Source organism: Camelus ferus, chromosome 2 (genome assembly GCF_009834535.1).
Source record: "Camelus ferus isolate YT-003-E chromosome 2, BCGSAC_Cfer_1.0, whole genome shotgun sequence".
In the NCBI taxonomy this organism is placed as follows: Eukaryota; Metazoa; Chordata; class Mammalia; order Artiodactyla; family Camelidae; genus Camelus; species Camelus ferus.
Window position 1 is genome coordinate 33,263,820 of NC_045697.1, and position 17,471 is coordinate 33,281,290.

General features: G+C 34.0%; 1 protein-coding gene across 4 annotated transcripts in view; it reads right to left on the reverse strand.

Annotated features, from left to right (window-relative positions):
* Window positions 1–17,471, reverse strand: part of GABRA2 (gamma-aminobutyric acid type A receptor subunit alpha2) — a 110,698-nt gene that overhangs the window by 32,361 nt on the left and 60,866 nt on the right. For all 4 annotated transcript variants that reach the window (XM_032496908.1, XM_006183376.3, XM_032496904.1 and 1 more), the window contains 4 exons: window positions 12,175–12,395; window positions 10,237–10,319; window positions 5,032–5,175; window positions 3,803–3,955 (listed from right to left, as the gene is read on the reverse strand). In XM_032496908.1, the coding sequence (XP_032352799.1) occupies window positions 3,803–3,955; window positions 5,032–5,175; window positions 10,237–10,319; window positions 12,175–12,395 (601 nt within the window). The remainder of the gene's footprint in view (window positions 1–3,802; window positions 3,956–5,031; window positions 5,176–10,236; window positions 10,320–12,174; window positions 12,396–17,471) is intronic.

The following is a 17,471-nucleotide window of genomic DNA, read 5'->3' on the forward strand; positions in this document are numbered from 1 at the left end:
GATATACATACACACTCACAAGGAATTACGTTCACTACAAGTCTGACACAGAATAACTTGTAGAGATAGTAGTAAAATGCTTTTACCAACTAACAGCTCATATGCATGAAATTATGACTTCTGGATCCTTAAACCTGTATTATAAATCATGTGCATAAAATTTACAGGTTCGAATATAGCCTGAATTTTTAACTTATAGATGTTATTTTTGTAATCAATCTTTAAAAACGTGTACATTTGTTATAGTTCAAACTAGTAACCTTGCTACTAAGATATTCTGTAGATTTAAAGTTAAATATTCATCTGTTTCTCTCTCCTCTATACTGAGGTAGTTTTCTATTGGCTTCTTTTAACATATGCATCCATGGGATTTATGCTATGAATCTCTATTTTTATTTGCCACAATGCAGTATTTTATTTTCCTTACATTTGTTAAACAAATACTGCATTATTTAATTTATCTGATTTGCTCTATATTTATATATAAATTTAGATCTTTCTGGAAGATCCATTCTGCCCTAATCATTTCCTTTCTGTTTTTAGTTATGATGTAATTTTCCCTAAAACCTTTGTTTTCTGCATTATTTGTGCTCTGAAAAATGTGTAACTCTATTTTTCAAGCCATTTGAATGGAAATTTTCTCTTATTTTTGGTCACATCAAAATTTTTTTTTTGTCTTTGATTTAATTATTTGCAAATTTTGAAAGAGACATCTGAGAAGATTCCTAAATCCTGGGAAATCCTTGACGTGCTCATTCAATGCTATTATTTTTTCAACTCTTGACTTTTAAAAGTTATTATAAAGGAGATGAAATTCACATAATATACATTTAATCATTTTAAAATGTGCAATTCAGTGGCATTTATGCATTCACAAAGTTCTGCAATCACCTCTCCCTAGTTTCAAGACGTTTTCATCACTTTAGAAGAACACCCTGTTCTTACATAGTCACTCCCCAGTTCCCTCTGCCTCCACCCCCTGGCAATCACTAAACTGCTTACTGTCTTTATGGATTTGTCTATTCTGGATAACGCATATGAAAGAAATCATAAAATATGTGACCTTCGCATCTGCCTTCTTTCACTTAGCATGATGTTTTCGAGATTCATCCCTGTTGTACCATGTTACCAGTACCTAATCCTTCCTGTGGATGAATGATGCTGTACTGTAAGTATATACCATATTTTGGTTATCCATTCATCTACAGAAGGGAGTCTGGGTTGTTTCCATTCTTTTGACTACTAGGAATGATGCTACTATAAACCCCTGTGTACAACCTTCCCTGTGAACTTACGTTTTTATTAATCTTAGGTAATGCCTGGACATAGAATTGGTGGACCTCGTTGTAATCCTGTATATAACTTTTTGTGGAGTAGCTGAACTGCATTCCTACCAGCAGTATAGGAGGGTTTCTACTTCTCCACAACCTCACCAACACTCACGTCCTTTTGTTTTGTTTTTTTGTTTTATTATCATAGCCATCCTAATGTGTGTAAAATGGATTTTAATGTGATTTTGATTCGCATTTCCTTAATGTCCAATGATGTACATCATTTCTTGTGCTTGTTTGACATTTGTATATTTCTTTAGAAAAAACAAAAAGTCCATTCAAGTTCTTTACCCATTTTTAAATCAGTTTTTTTTTTTGGTGTTTTTGTTTTTTAGTTGTAAGAGTTCATTCATTATTCAGGATATTAAACTGTTATCAGATAAGTGATTATCAAATATTTTCTCCCACGTGTAAGTCGTCTTTTCACATTCTTGATGATGTACTTTGAGACACAAAAGGTTTTAACTTTAATGAAATTCAGTTTATCTATTTTTTTCTTTGTTACTCATGCTCTTGATGTTAAATCTAAGAATCTACTGCTAGATATGAAATCATAAATATTTACCCTATGTTTTCTTCTAATAGTTTTATAGTTTTAGATTTTAGACTAAATTTGTGTATCTGTTTAGTTAATTGTTTAATCTGGAGTGAGGTAGGGGTCCAACGTCATTCCTTTGCATGTGGTGGTGGTCATCCAGCTGTCCCAGCACCATCTGGTGAAGAGACTAATATTTCCCAGCAGAATAGTCTTAGCACCCTTGTTGAAAATCCACAGGCCATAGGTGTTTGTGCTTGCTTATGGACTCTCAGTTCTATTCCATTGGTCTATATGTCTATCCCTGTGGCACTGTCACACTATTTTGATTAACGTAGCTTTGTACTAGATTTTGAAGCTAGGAAACGTGAGTCCAGCAACTTTTTAAAAAAAATATGGTTTCAGCCATTTGGAGCCCCTTGCAATTTTATGTGAATTTGAGGATCAACTTTGTCATTTCTGAAAAAAAAAGTCACTGGACTTTTGAAAGGTATTGAATTGAATCTATAGATTTCTCGGGGGATTATTCTCATCTTAACAGCACTGTCTTCCAATACATAAATATGAGATGTCTTTCCATTTTAATTAGGTCATAGTTTCTTTCAGCAATGCTTTGTGATTCTCAGTAGACAAGTCTTTCACATACTAGGTTAAATTTGTGCCTAGGTATTTTATTCTTTTGGATGTTATTATAATGGAATAATTTTCTTAATTTCTTTCTGAATTATTCATTGAGAATCAAACTGATTTTTTCTCCACTGTTAATAAGAATAGCTAACAGTTATATAGTGCATATTAAATGCCAGGCACTGTTCTCAGAGCTTCACACGTCTATGGCCTCAAAACACTATGGTCTATGTGTTGTGTTAACATGGCCTACAAGGCCCGTCTCATTTAGGCCTCAAACTAAACTTCAATTGTATGTACACCCACTGACACTGAAACAGCTCACTGTCACCGAATACATTATGTTTTTTCATCCCTTCATATCATTGCAAAATTAATCCCATTTGGCTTGGATTCTTGTTCCATCTCATCTGCCTGGGACACTACTACTCATCCTTCAAGACTTAAGTCAAATGTTAGCTCAGTTTTTTAATCAGTTCTCTACATGAGGATCCATGCTGTTGTCTTTTTTAACGACTTGTATATGCCTCTTTTATAATGCCTTCATTTTGTGTTGACACTATCTTTCCTGCTTCTTCTGGTACCTTCCACCATACAGAGCTAGTTGAATGCAGGGACTATATTTTATATGTTTTTGCAGATTTAGGGCCTGATATAGTAACCGACAGAGTAGATTCTCAATAAAACTTTCCTAAATGAATGAGTGGATGAAATACACGAAGGTCATCTACTTTGTCACAAATGTGCTCAGCCTAGTTCATTATCCAAAAAGCAGTAACCAAATTTCCCTGCATGGTCTAAATCAAGAAAATTAACTTTGTTATTAAACACACTACTGTTAGCAAATGAGGAGTCTCTTTTTTTCTCTCTTTCCCTTCCTCTCTTTCTTTCTTTCACTTAAAGTACTAAGATCTTTGTTCATCTAAAAACCAAACAAAAAATAAAATAAAAAACATAGGCTAGAAATGTGGTACTATTATACGCTACATTAAAAAAAATATGAGAATACTAAAAATGTTCTTCTTTCACTAACATGGAAACAAATGTTGACAAGCAAAATGATTTAACAGAAAGAAGACAATGCATTTCAGAGTATCTGAGTATTGTTTTTATCCCTTGTTCAGAGTCTGACACTGACTATGTATTTTACCTCCCTGAGCCTCAGTTTCCCGACCTACGAGGTGAAGCCAGTACTCCCGGCCCCACACACCACAAACTATTGGGATGAGGGTCAAGAAAGATAACGCGTTTGAAAGTGCGCAATGGAACAAAACGTGCTGTATAGCAAAGGGCGTAGTTACTCACTCACCAAACACAGTTCTTGCAGGCACAGATTCTCTGTTAAGCCAGAATGACACTTGGGAGAGAATGACAGTCATGATGCAAGGCAGATATGTCTGAATCACAAAATACCCAATTTTTCTTTTCAAGTGGAAATGAGCTGTCATTACAGTATATTCACCTAGAAGAAAAATTTAAGAAGCTTAGGAAACTGCAGCAGTCAATAGTTGGAACGTTTTGGAAATGGAAAGGATTAGAGAAAGAACAGTCCCTGATTTTAAAAAGGAAAGAGTTTATCCTATATGTGACACAGAAAGTATATAACATTTAAATGCCCCCCTTAGTGTAGCAAGAATATTTAAAAGAAAAATTTAATATGACCAAGAAGCTTGAACTGTGTGTGTGCATGGTATGGCCTTCGTTTTTCTCTCCAGGTCATGCTTACTGGCCAAGGGCGTAGAGGATTCATGAATGCTCTCTGCTCTCTGACGGTAGATTATTTTACTTGCTCGGGTCCCTCAGACCTTCTGGTACCAACCTCAAGCCTCTGTTTTGATTGTTTTCAGTCCACTCCTCTCCCACACTTTAAAGTGCTGATTTCTGCCCACATCTCCAAGACTGATCTTCTGGCCGAGATTTTACACTTTTGATCCTGTCACCAATTCTGAACGTCTCAGTGCTATATGTCTGTTCTAATTCACCATGGTCAGTTCTATCTGAGCCTCCTAGCTACTTTCCTTTCTGCTCTCTGGGTTTACATCTGGCAGATGTGAGGTCATTAGTTCATTCATATGGCTGCTTCTCCTTAAATGAGTGTGCCCATGGGAAAGGACTTTAGCTTTCCCACACAGGCCAGGAGTAATTATCCATAAATCAAGAGTTGAATAGTCGTGACTTATCCAGAATAAGGGAGAAAGAATTAGAAGGTGAGGGAAATTGTAACACTGTTTCAAAGTAAAATTGGCTTCTCCGGAAAGACACATTTTTTGAGTTGGTTGCATATTTTAGACCGGTGTTTTTTGAAACTTGAATGCACACCTTGGAATCTCCTTGAAATCTTGTTAAAATGCAGATCTTGACTTAGTAAGGGGTCAGGCCTGAGATTCTGAATTTCTAAAAAGCTCCCAAGCAAAATCTGTACTGCTAGCTCTTAGACATCAAGAGGAAAAGGTTTTAAGCTAACCGACACATTTCCAATGACTTTAACCCATTTAATATTCTTAGGAACTAGCTTTTCTTTAGACTCATTTTACTTACCTGTACTAGATTTAATTGTCTCCTTCCCAATTGATTGGCCCAGCAGATCATATTGATTTAACCTGGAGCCATCAGGAGCAACTTGTACTGAATCAGATGCATTGTATGTCCAAATATAAGTGACCTCTGAGGTTGTATATGCATCTGTAGGAAATGAGGGGGAAAAAAAACTATTACAGTAATTTTAATAAGAACCACCAATAACATAAAACATCAAAGATGTTTTCATAGGGTTGTATTTCATAGAATTACTGTTTACTGTAAAAAATTGATATTTACAGATCATATTTTGGGAGGTAAAAAAGTGTCTTTGAAATTTACAACTTCAGTACAAAGGCTGTGAAGCAGACCAAGAGAGACAATCATAACCATAAGAGTATTTTCATTGCAATCCTGAGAGATGAAGAATGAATTTCTCTTTGGAGTCTGCAAAAATCACTGGGTCCTGGGATGCACAGTCCCAAGGTAGTAGATGAAGGCGTTGTAATAAACAGATTGTGAACGCCCAAAGCCCATTTAACTATTTCATTTAGAACAGCAATCACTGATGAAATAACAGTCATAATCCAAAATGTCACTACTCTCTGGACATAAAAGTAACTTTTGTCCACGTGGGAAAATAATAATGGCCTATATTGTATTTATTATTTCTGTAGTTAATTTTGTAGATTTTTCTTCAACACTTTCACCCAGTTAAGAATTAAATGACTTAGCTGTCATGACACAATGCATTTCATTAGAAGAATGAAAACTAATTTTGCAGAATCTGTAAAATAACTGAGAATGCTATAGTTTCATAAACACTTTTTGAAACCTGTTCATTATAAAATTAATTAATGCACACAGATCTCACTGGACTATACTTTCATAGCACCCTAATTAAGCTATGGATTGGAAGGAGGAGACGAAACACGTACAGACCAGGTATAACGTTCTGATTTATTTGGCCAAGGATGCAGAACTTAGCAGAATCGAGATGACTCTGGAGCTGGAGAGTGGGCAGCATGTCCGTCTCAGCACTTCTTTGGCCCTGGCATTTCCCTTGCGCCTGTGTGTCCTGAGGGGGAACAGCTGACCTCTCCACACAGGCAGAGTCTCTCCACAGTTGAATAAACAGACAATTGCTGCTATACTACTGACCTTTTGAAGACCTTCTGTGCACTTTTGCTCATGGGAATGCTTAGAAATACTAGTTACTCCTGGTCCTGGAGCAAAACTCAGCATCACAGTCACATTTTCAACTGAGGGAAAGAACCAGCTGTTTCTGGCAATATCTCTACCTCTAGCTCTATAGGATGTTGGGAAGCTCATTCACCTGCTTTCTGTAAATTTTCTAGATTAATATGATTGTTCTGGGATGGTCCTGGTACTTTCCTTGATCCAAAGTCTGTGATCACAAATCCATTTGCACTTAAGCGTTAATAACAATAAAGTGAACTTCTATGTGCTTGTGTCTTATTCACTGTGTGGTCTTTTAATGGCATACTACAATGTTGCCTGGTTTTCTGGATATCACTACTAAATGTTAATATCAGTGAAATACATGTATTCACCTACATCCAAAAGTAAACTATATTACATGAAATAACTTTTGAAATAGGATGCTAGATATATATATATATGTACATATGTCATTATAGGTATGAATATGTGTATATATATATATTTTAATAGTAGATATATTCATATAACTTGCATATGAATGAATTTCAGTTGCCCTAAGGTCTAAGTTTTTATGAATTAATTTAAATGAGTTAACCACTGATGATTCTGCTGTTATGAATAAATAACATTAGTCATGTGTGTGACAAGCAATCCATTTGCAGATCATCAAGTGACTTGTTTTGTTTTCCCCATAAGTACGTATCATGGCTTCACTAAAATTTCAAATGACACAGAATTGAATACATCACAAAGACGTCACATGCACCACTTTGTATCAGAAGGCCTCATGATACTCAGTAATGAGTAATAAATCTTAATAAATTATTAGGTTTTATTTAAAAGTAAACATAATGATTCCACTTTTGAATTTTGATGTTTACCTTTAAACCTAAAAAGGGAAAATGATACTCCACAAATGTGGCTTTTTTAAGAAACTCGTAAGAGATTGATGGGCAGGGACTCATGTCGATACTTCTCACACCCGGCGCAATGCCGGCCACAAAGAAAACTTTCTCAGATCACTCTTGCTAAATCAATAAACTCACATTTTAATATATTTTAATTCTACCATTTACTGCTATGGAAGATGGAAATTAGGATAGGACCCCAAGAATATGTTAAAGAAAGTGATTGCTCCTTCCCATGTTTTTCATAAAAAAACAATTATTTCATTTGTTAGACAGGAATATTTTTCTTAGATTTGGAGTCTGATGAGAGAAGAGATAGTAGAACGTTATACAGTGCAGATCAAAGGCACTTCCTGGTCCATCAACACACAGATAAATTAGGAGACCACTGCAATGTTTTCAGTAAAGAATAAAAGGGGAGAAAAATAAATTTCATTATAAATTCCATATCTGTATTAGATTTTCATTAAATAATTTAATTTTGCTAAATAACCCATTTTGAGTCCTAATCTGCATTAAACAAATGCATATTGTTTCTTCATATTTGATAACCCCCCCAAAATCCCCAAATCATTTTTAATTATTAATTTTTATCCAAAAAGAAAATTTACAATTTCTTTTGGGATAATGCCCAGAATACTCTTAGATTTCCATTCAGGAAGTTTAAAATCAAATTGAACAGTGAAGAATTATATAAAGACATGAGGCAACAAGAATAAAGCAATACAAAACTGAATTCAAACTTGTAAATTAGTAGAAAAGATGCTTTTTTTATTTGAGAAAAATGATAATGTTCCAGAAATCCCATTATTTGTGGGGAGACAAGGGAGTTTTTTGAACAAGAGAGGAATAAATGACTAGAAGGAAAAGTCATGGCTGCTTTTGCCAAAATTTGTTTTGCCAACATTTTAAGTTTTGGGTTGGCTTGTTGTCCATACTTTCAACCTTTATATATCAAATACCTATTATTGGCAAGGAAAAATAAAAGCATAAATAAATGATTTACTCAATGTGTCAGAAAGTAAACATGGAGAAAACGAAATAAAACCAATTACTTCAACAAAAAATGCCTAATAAACTTTGTTGCCTGTATCACTTCTAGATACAGAAGACCGTATTTTCAGGGGTACAATATTACACTGCTCTGAAGATGCACTTTAGTAAGGGATTTTAAATTGTATTTAAGTATTTTAGGTGTATTTATTTCATATTTAGAATTGAGACATCACATCGTTTATATTTGGTTTCTTAATGGCACTAACTTGTGCACGGAAAAATGCCTTTCCTTCTTAGACCATTACTGCATCTTGAATAAATCCTTCCTTTGGTACCAAGGCTTTTCAGTTTCTATTTAATACCATTTATGCAATGCAAATGAGTTTTTTCTCTGCTGCATCTGCTGGAGTTTTTCCAGCCTCATGTTTACTTTTTATAACATGATTGACTATCTTAAATAATTTTTGAAGAAATGCCAGTATTGAAGTGATAGTTTCCATGACAATAAAAGACGGCTTTGTAGTTAAACAAAGGGAAGAGTCTCAAAGAAAACTGAGAGCTGATACCTTTTGTAAGAATGAACAGAACAAACAAGACTGAACTTCTCATTCCACAAAACTATGGTCATCAAAATAATTAGAGAGCTCTGCATTCAAATTAGCCATCATTCCTCCCTCTTCTTTCACATGATGCAGAAGGCACACATCCAGTTATACATATTTTTAATCAGGTGAGAGAACTGCATTTCTATTCAAGAGAATGAAAAGTGAAAAGCTGCCCAGAATGGACAAAGATAGGGGTGCTAAAAAGAGCTGGGTTTCTGAAATGTCAGGCTATTGGACACGCTCACAAAGAGAGAGGCTGCTTAGCTGTGCCCGTGAATTTATCCTGAACCTGCCCTGAATGCCGTGTGGGCCTAGGGAGATGCTTTGACCTTCCCTCTTCTCAATTATTCTGGGAGAGCGAATGCTTCTGCTTGACATATAAGGTCCAACCTCAGTGACCTACAGAGGTTGCCAAATGCACAGAGCCTTTTCTGAAATACTTTATTGTACACAGAAAGTGCCCACGTGTAGCAATCCACCTACGTCATCTCCTTCAAATTTATTTTAGAAAAAAAATTCCTTCCATTTAGTTAGAAAGTAGAAAGAAAACAGAGACCCAGTTTCTGTGCCTGACATTTGCAACAGGATGATCGCTACTTTAGTAAACAATGGAATCTATCCTTTACATTTCATTCTTCTTTTGTTTGCTTGTTTAAAACAGATTTTATTTCAGATAAGCAGTGGCAGAGATAGTCTAATTTAGTTTGATAGCTGTCCATAGGCTCTTCAATCGTTCTTTTTAAATCTAGCTTTATTAAGATATAATTGACATATAACATTGTGTAAGTTTAAGGTGTACTATATGTGGATTTGATGCACTCATATATTGCAAAATGATTACGACCATAGTGTTAGCCAATACCTCCAGCACATCAAATAATTATTCTTTGCATATTTCTCACCATGCTTAATTTTTTTAGATTTTTTTATTGAAGGATAATCGATTTATAATGTGTTAATTTCCAGTGTACAGCATAGTGATTCATTTATAAATACATATAATATATTCCTTTTCATATTCTCTTTCACTATAGGCCATTATAAGGGATTGAATATAGTTCCCTGTGCTATACAGTAGGACCTTGTTGCTCATCTATTTTATTTATAGTAGTTTGCATCTGCTAATCCCAAACTCCCAGTTGATCCCTCCCCACCCCCTACATTTCATTCTTAGTTGGAAAAAAATTTATTTATTTTGCATTTTTAATGTGCTAGTACTTGAAAAGAAAAAAGGTAAATGACATAGTTCTGACCTTCAAGGAGCTCCCAGTCTACTTTTTCAATGTATAAAAACAGGTTGTTCTTTATTAGCAGTAACTAAAAACAATAATTAAAATATAATTATATTTGAGAGTAAAACAGGGCTAGCCAGTGGATTACTTGAGGGAAATCAGTATTTCTTTTATTTCTGCATCTTATTGGACAAGTATTAAGCATCCCATCATATAAGAAGAAACTATACAATTAAGTAGTGCTGCTGACTAGCCCTGATTTTATTGACCCAAAACATGTACCTTCATCCCCATACTTACAGCTGCCAAATTTCAGAGGACATGAGTGAGCATCCATTGGAAAATCCTCCAAGTGCATTGGACATTCAGCTTGAACCGTAAGCCTAGAAGTCAAAATTCCACTCTTTGTTTAGGTAAATTGGCAAGTCAAGATAAATCACTCCTTATTGTTGTCAACAGAATTAATGATGAGATAGGACCTTCATTGTAGCATTATATTAGGCTAATTCACATTTAAATATGCTTTTGTTCTTTCACATTTAGGTGATCCTTCAGAAGGCATTAGCTCAAGTAACAATGCTTATTTAAAAATATACTTTACTTAAGCATTTTGTACTCTGTGGTTAGTCAAGAAGTTATATACGTGCTTTTGAAGGTTATTTTCCTATTAACTTCAATATTAACATTTCATAGAAATCTCAATGAAAAAAATCTATATCATAAAAAGAATTTTATTTCCCCCCAACATCCCATCAACAACCATATAGCAAAACTGATACAAGAATTCAATACTGGCTCAGAGGAGGCCCCTTCAAAAATACATAAATTTTGAATGAGTATCATATACTGTATAGAGATACATATATATAAATATAAATACAGACATAGATATGTATATAAATTTATCTCTTATAAATAGCTTGTTGAGACTAGACTACTGGTCAAATTATAGACACAAGTTATGAATATTAAGAGTAATCAGCAAATTTTTTATAAAGTTATTAATTATTCCATTTTTACACAGAGGTAAAGTAGGTATTAAATTGAATTTACAGAAGAGTCTTATGGTGAGGAAAACAAATGTGACAAACCATTTAATTACAGCTTATGTACTTCTAAGAGAGTATTTTAAGAAGAATCCGATGCAATATTTTTCCAAACTCTGTGTGTTTTCAGCCTACATTTTGTTTCAACCCCAAATTTCCAATCATTGTCAATCCACAGGAATGATCAACACGTAAAATCAATGAGGGTGCTGCATCTGGATTGCAATATTCAGAGAGAGTGAGGCAGAAGGAATAGCTAACACTCCCATTTTGGGCAATGGTCACTTAGCAATGAGTCTTCAAGACTGTTTTCTTTAAAGATCAGGACTGTATTATTACGCTTTCTTAAATAACTTTCACAGCTGGAACCCACAATTTAATATTGCATATGAAATAATAACACATTAAATGCCTGGAATACAAATCTGTCTACGTATAATGCTGACAAACGTTACCTATGCTTTAAAGCCTTTATCAAACACTTACATTTTAGATTATATATTATTTTATTAGATTTGTGATTGTTTTCTTTGTAACATACTATAAGTAATTTATTTTAAAAGATTAATTCATGAGAAAAGTTAAAATGGACTAGCTGTTAGAGTCAGCAACTGTGTATTTCTTTGGATGAGTTTTTTAGGGTTGAATCATATGAACTTGATGTTACATGGCACTTTTTGACTTACAAAATGGCAATTTCATATGGTTCAATCTAATACATATGCTTATGGTACCAATTTACTTGCAACCAATATTAAACAAAAACTACATCCCTGCGTTTTAAAAGTTTTTTTTTTCCTCTAGAGTAAATATTAAATTAAATAAAACTTGCTTAAAATTATTTAAATTTGATGGGATATTTGATGAGATATTAAAAATAAAGTTATATACTGGTATAAAGAAAATTTTGTCATATTAAAATTATACTTAACTAAAATGTAGCATGAAAAGTAAATTGCCAAAAAAATCAATTCTTAATAGTTAAGGCAATTTTTAGGTTTTAACACACTAAGATGAGACTCAAACTCCTCGTAAGTACTATTTTCTATTTTTATTTTTTTGATACACAAGCATTTAGAAAGCATACTATGTGTACCTCAATAGTTCATTATGAAAATGTTGACAAGTAGGAGGGCTGGTTGGTTACAACATAGATTCCTCAGTATTTAACATATCAAACCTAAAAACATACCTCATTGTGTACAGCAGAGTCCCATCATCCTGGATTCGAAGAAGCTTATTTGGCATTGTCATATTATGAGCTACCGATTTTTTCCCATTGTGGAAGAAGGTATCTGGAGTCCAGATTTTGCTGGCCATTAAATTGTTAAGTCGAAGGATGTTCATAGGACCTTTAAATTTTAACCGTTCATCTTTCCATTTTTGTCGAAAGAAAACATCTATTGTATATTCCTGAAATATAAAACAGAATTCTTTTGAAAATAATAAATGCTTAAAATTATGATATAGTTTAAAATTATAATTTAAATAGTATAATATAGTTTAAAATTGTAATATAATTTTCAATTATAATGTAAGTAGTTTAAAATAGTTTAAAATATTTAATATAAATAGCTTGAGAAAGCCATTTCAAGAGGAGTGAATTTTGAAAGATTATTCCTTCATCTTACAAATAAACATTGCCACTTACAATGGGGTAAAGCATACGTACTTATAGAATTAGTCACATATTAATATGAAAAGAAAATAATAAAGTTACTTAATCTGGACTCATTCAGTGGCACAAGGTCTTAGTCAAAGTGCTTTACTGCATCCTATAGATCCTATAGTTTAGAACTACTTGGAGAGGGGGCATGCTTGGTCAGTGTCTGGGTGGATTGTCCTAAGGCATTCATCTCAAGAAAGAATAAGCAAGGAACCTGATTCTCAGCAAAAAAAAAAAAAAAAAGAAAGAAAGAAAGGAAGAAAGGAAAAGAAAAGAAAAGAAAACAGAAAAAAAGAAAGAAAGACAACTATTAATTAAACACACTATCAGATCTATATGAGTCATCATTCATTGCCAAAGAAGTTGTAAAATACCTTATTTCTTTTTAAATCTGAAAACAATGGTGAGATATCATATTGTTAAAAAGTATGTATTAGGGAATGCTGATTTCAATAAAGCTTTTTTATAAAATGTGTTGTAATAAAATACTTTGACAAGGTATTAGAATACTTAAAATATGAGTATTTTGCAAATAAACTCTCTCAGGTTAAGGGCACTTTTAAATAGTCATATAGACCAGCTAGTGATCAATTTCCCTATTATCATCCTCCAATACTTGAAGTTAGTTTCATCAATATCTCTCTTTCTCATCCTCTTTTACTCATCCCCCCCTTCCCCTCTCTTTTCTTTCCCCCCTATCTTAAGATAAGAGAATGTATACATTTTAGATGAAATACATGATTCACAATTTTGATGAATACTGACAGCCTACTGAATGTTAAATTTTTTGTCAGTGTATGTTTGTGCAAACACTTCCATGATAAATAACTAAAATCAGTGACACACCTGAGATTGAAAATTCAGAAATTGTCCTTTGAGCACAAAGTCCCAGTCATTACGTTTGAAAATAAACACCTCAGCAATTGACAATTTCACTCAACTAAAATTGTGTGTGTATAAAAGGACATTATAAAGCCCACGTAGTTATGAAAATATCAGGTCATGTGTACAAACCTTACTCAGGTAAATGATTCCCAGTAATCCCTCAAAAATTGAATGGATGAGGACAATAAACATTAGTCACGGGTGATGGCTTAAGTCAGGAAGTGGATAGTAAGAGAAAATTTCATAATCTAACCCACTGTGGTTTAGTCATTTTTTAAGTTTAATTCTATATAAATGCAACTCAATTTTTTAAAAAACTAGATTAAGAGATGAGTTTTTGCTATCTGATAAGTTTTTATGCTAGTGTTTCTTTCCAACCGGTGGTTCCCTCAAATCCAGGTCTGATGTGAACACATAGGACATTTACCTGTCTAGGCAAATTAAATACATTTTACAACTTTTCATAGAACTTCAAATTTGATTTTTTCATTTCTGCAAAATTATGGGATCTTTTATCTGTTTCCGAATCTATTGCTGTAACAAGCATTTGCTACAGACCCACCACATAGGAGATACTCAAGGTTTATAAACCTTAAGTTTTAGGTGAGCTCTTTTTAAAAAGCGTTTTCAGGAACACTGTTTTTAAGCATCCACAGTGTCCCTAGAGAGGGCTTGGCCAACCTATCCAAGGCAACCTGTGCCTTTCCGCCCACTCCCTGCAACCAGGCACATTCATGTTATGCCCTGAACAATTCCAACAGTCCCCATCCGTTGCATTCCTCAGATAAAGCAAGTTCCCCACCTGCCTGAGTCAAGAACTCTACTGATAAGCATGCTTCTGGTCCCCTCAACAGTTGGGAGATATGCAGTCAGCTGTCTGTGTATCTTTGTTACTCGTAAAGCTTTCCATTACTACAAAGTCATATACTGAAATTACACTTTTCTTCTTCTGCCTCCCAACTAGCCAACAGGTCTTCAGAAAAGGCACCATGGCTTTCATCTGTGCATTGTCTTATTTTTGTCTTCAGACACATAAGAGAGTAAAAAGAACACTGCAAATACATGGTAGCCATCACCAACAAGAAGCGTAAACATAATTCACGTGTTTTCTCTCCTGTGTGTCCCTCCTCAAGCACATTTTCCTGCTCTGTGAGGAAACAGTCATCTTGAATTCAGTGTTTCTCATTCCCACATAAAGGCTTACATATTTACTATATAAATATATGTGTTCTGTGTCACATTTTTAACATTTATATAAATGAGATAATACTGTGTATACTTTTCTGAAACCACTTTTTTCAGTTACGTTGTTGAGATTTATTCATAGCAATACATCTAGTCCTTTGCTTCATTTTCATTGATGCCTAGCATTACCTCCTAAGAATATTTTACAGTATGCCTCCTTTTTCCATGCTTTTAAATATTTTTTTTCCTTGTCACTATTGCTAGCAATACTGCTATGAACACTATTACACAATGCTTTTAGGACAAAAGTATAAGAGTTACCCTAGACCAGAGGTCAGCAAACATTTTCCATCAGGGGCCACTTAGTGTTTTAGACTTTGAGGGCCATGTGGTCGGTATCACAACTACTCAACTCTGCTGTTGTAGTGTGCAAGCCCCCACAGGCAACATTTAAATGAGTCAGAGTGGCTATATTCCAATAAATCTTTGTTTACAAGAAAAGGCAGCCAACAGGATTTGGCCCATGGATCGTGGTATACCCACCACTGCTTTAGAGTGCTGACAAGTGGGGTTACTAAAATTTATTATATGTGCAATCAATAACAACATATTGCCAAACTGAAATTGTAAGAGGAGTGTACATTACAATGAATAAGGAGATACTGTCAAATTGAAATCCTAAGAGGTGTGCACATTTATATCTCCACTAGTAGAGTATAAACTTTCTCTTTCTCTACAACTTGGTGTAGACAGACTGTTTCATTTTAGCCATTGTGATTGGTTTGAAATGGTTATAGTGCTGCCACTTGGATTTTTCTATTAAACCAGTGAAATTTAACATATTTTCATATGTTGGTTTATTAAATACTCTAGTTTTCTCTTGTATGGATTGTCTATTCATGTGATTTGCTCAATTTCCTTTTAGATTGTCTTTTTCTTATTGAATTATAGAAATTTTTTATATTTTCTATTTACGAATAGTTTAGAAAATACAGAACTCAAAAAGAGTTATAATAAATAGCACAAAGGTATACAAAATATCATAAATATATCCCTCCATGTTTCTTTTAAAGATGTCAAAGTTCTGCTTTTAACGTTTAGGTCCTGGAATTATTGTGTATCATATGAAATACAGATCAATTGAACCATTTTTTTTCAAATGGAAAAACAACTTTCTGGTACCATTTATTGATTGGTCCATCTTTCCCCACAGTTCAGCAATGACATTTCTCTCATGTATTTAGTGTCCACATCAGCATAGATCTGTTTGTGACGTCTCTTTTCTATTGTCTACACCTGCATCAATTCCAAAGCCATGATTTCTACAGCTATATAATAATTATAATTAATAGTGTTTTTATTATTGTTCAGTTGAAGATGTTTCATACTTTCTACTATGACTTTTCTTTTTCTCTGTGTGGGAGACATTGTTTTTATTTTCCAAATACATTGGTTTAATTAATATTTTCATCATTGGTGTTTAATTTTACTCCATTTGTAATAAGAGACTGTGCTCTGAAGATGCTAATAATTTCCAATTTATTGAAAATATCTTAAGAAAATTTTTTGTTGAATCTGATCATTTCCTTATTTTAATGGGAAGGTAATTCAGTCCATGTACATTTAATGTGATTACAAATATACTGGACATGTCCCAGGTTATAGTGTTTTTAGCAGTGATAATTAAAAGGATGAGGCTAGCAGGGTAACTTGTATAGATGTTTCATAATTAACTGATTAAAATGAATAAGAAAATAACTCTAGAAAATTAAGGAAGAAGAATCATAAAAGAGCAAACACACACACACACACACACACAATGAGTAGAGGGAGAGAAAAATATCAAACTAAGAGAAAAGAAAAATTAGAAGCATATAGAGATTAACAGTGTCAAATAGCACTGAAAGATCTTGAAAGTTTAGTAGAAAGGAAGCCAAAATGCGATGGGTTGAGGAGTACACAGAGTATGCAAATAGAAGGAAAATAAAGTACTCTTTCCCACTCCTAAATTTGTAAGTGTCTTTAAGGGAAATCAGAGTTAAACCAGTAAAATCTAGATACTAGCTTATATCATTAAGCTATTGCCATGTAAAAAAAAAAAATCACCTAAAATGCACTAGCTTAAAAAAGCAGACAATTATTATTAGCTCATGAGACTGGAGATCAGCTGATCTCACCTGGGCTCAGTTGATCTCAGCTGTTCTTGCTTTTGTATCTGTGGGTTAGCTGGCCATTAGCTAATCTGGGCTAATATAGTGTACGGGCCACTGGGGCAACTCAGCTCTGTTCCAAGTATCTCTCAGCCTCCTACTCCAGGAACCACTGGTCTACCATGGGCTTATCTTTCTCATGCTGGCAGAAGTATACACAATAACAAGCCCTAATGCACAAGCCCATTTAAGTCATTGCTTGTGTAATGTCTGTTAACATCCCATTGGCCAAAGCAAGTCACACCATTGAGTTGAGTGACAAGTACTACTGTAGGTCACCTCACTTTCAGTGGGAGGGCATTACAAAGTTAAGTGAGAAAAGAAGATGTGGATATAGAAAGGGGTGAAGATTGGGTGCCATCATTGCAGCTTACCACACTAGCCCTCTGTGAGAGGAAAAAAAGATTCTTGTGAATGAACAAAGAGTTTGAGAACATCTGAAACTTCTCTTCATCATATGACTCCAATGAAAGTTATATGAGTCTGATATCAAGGTGTAATCAACTGTATTGTACCTAAATTAAATGAAAGCTTGTGCACAGA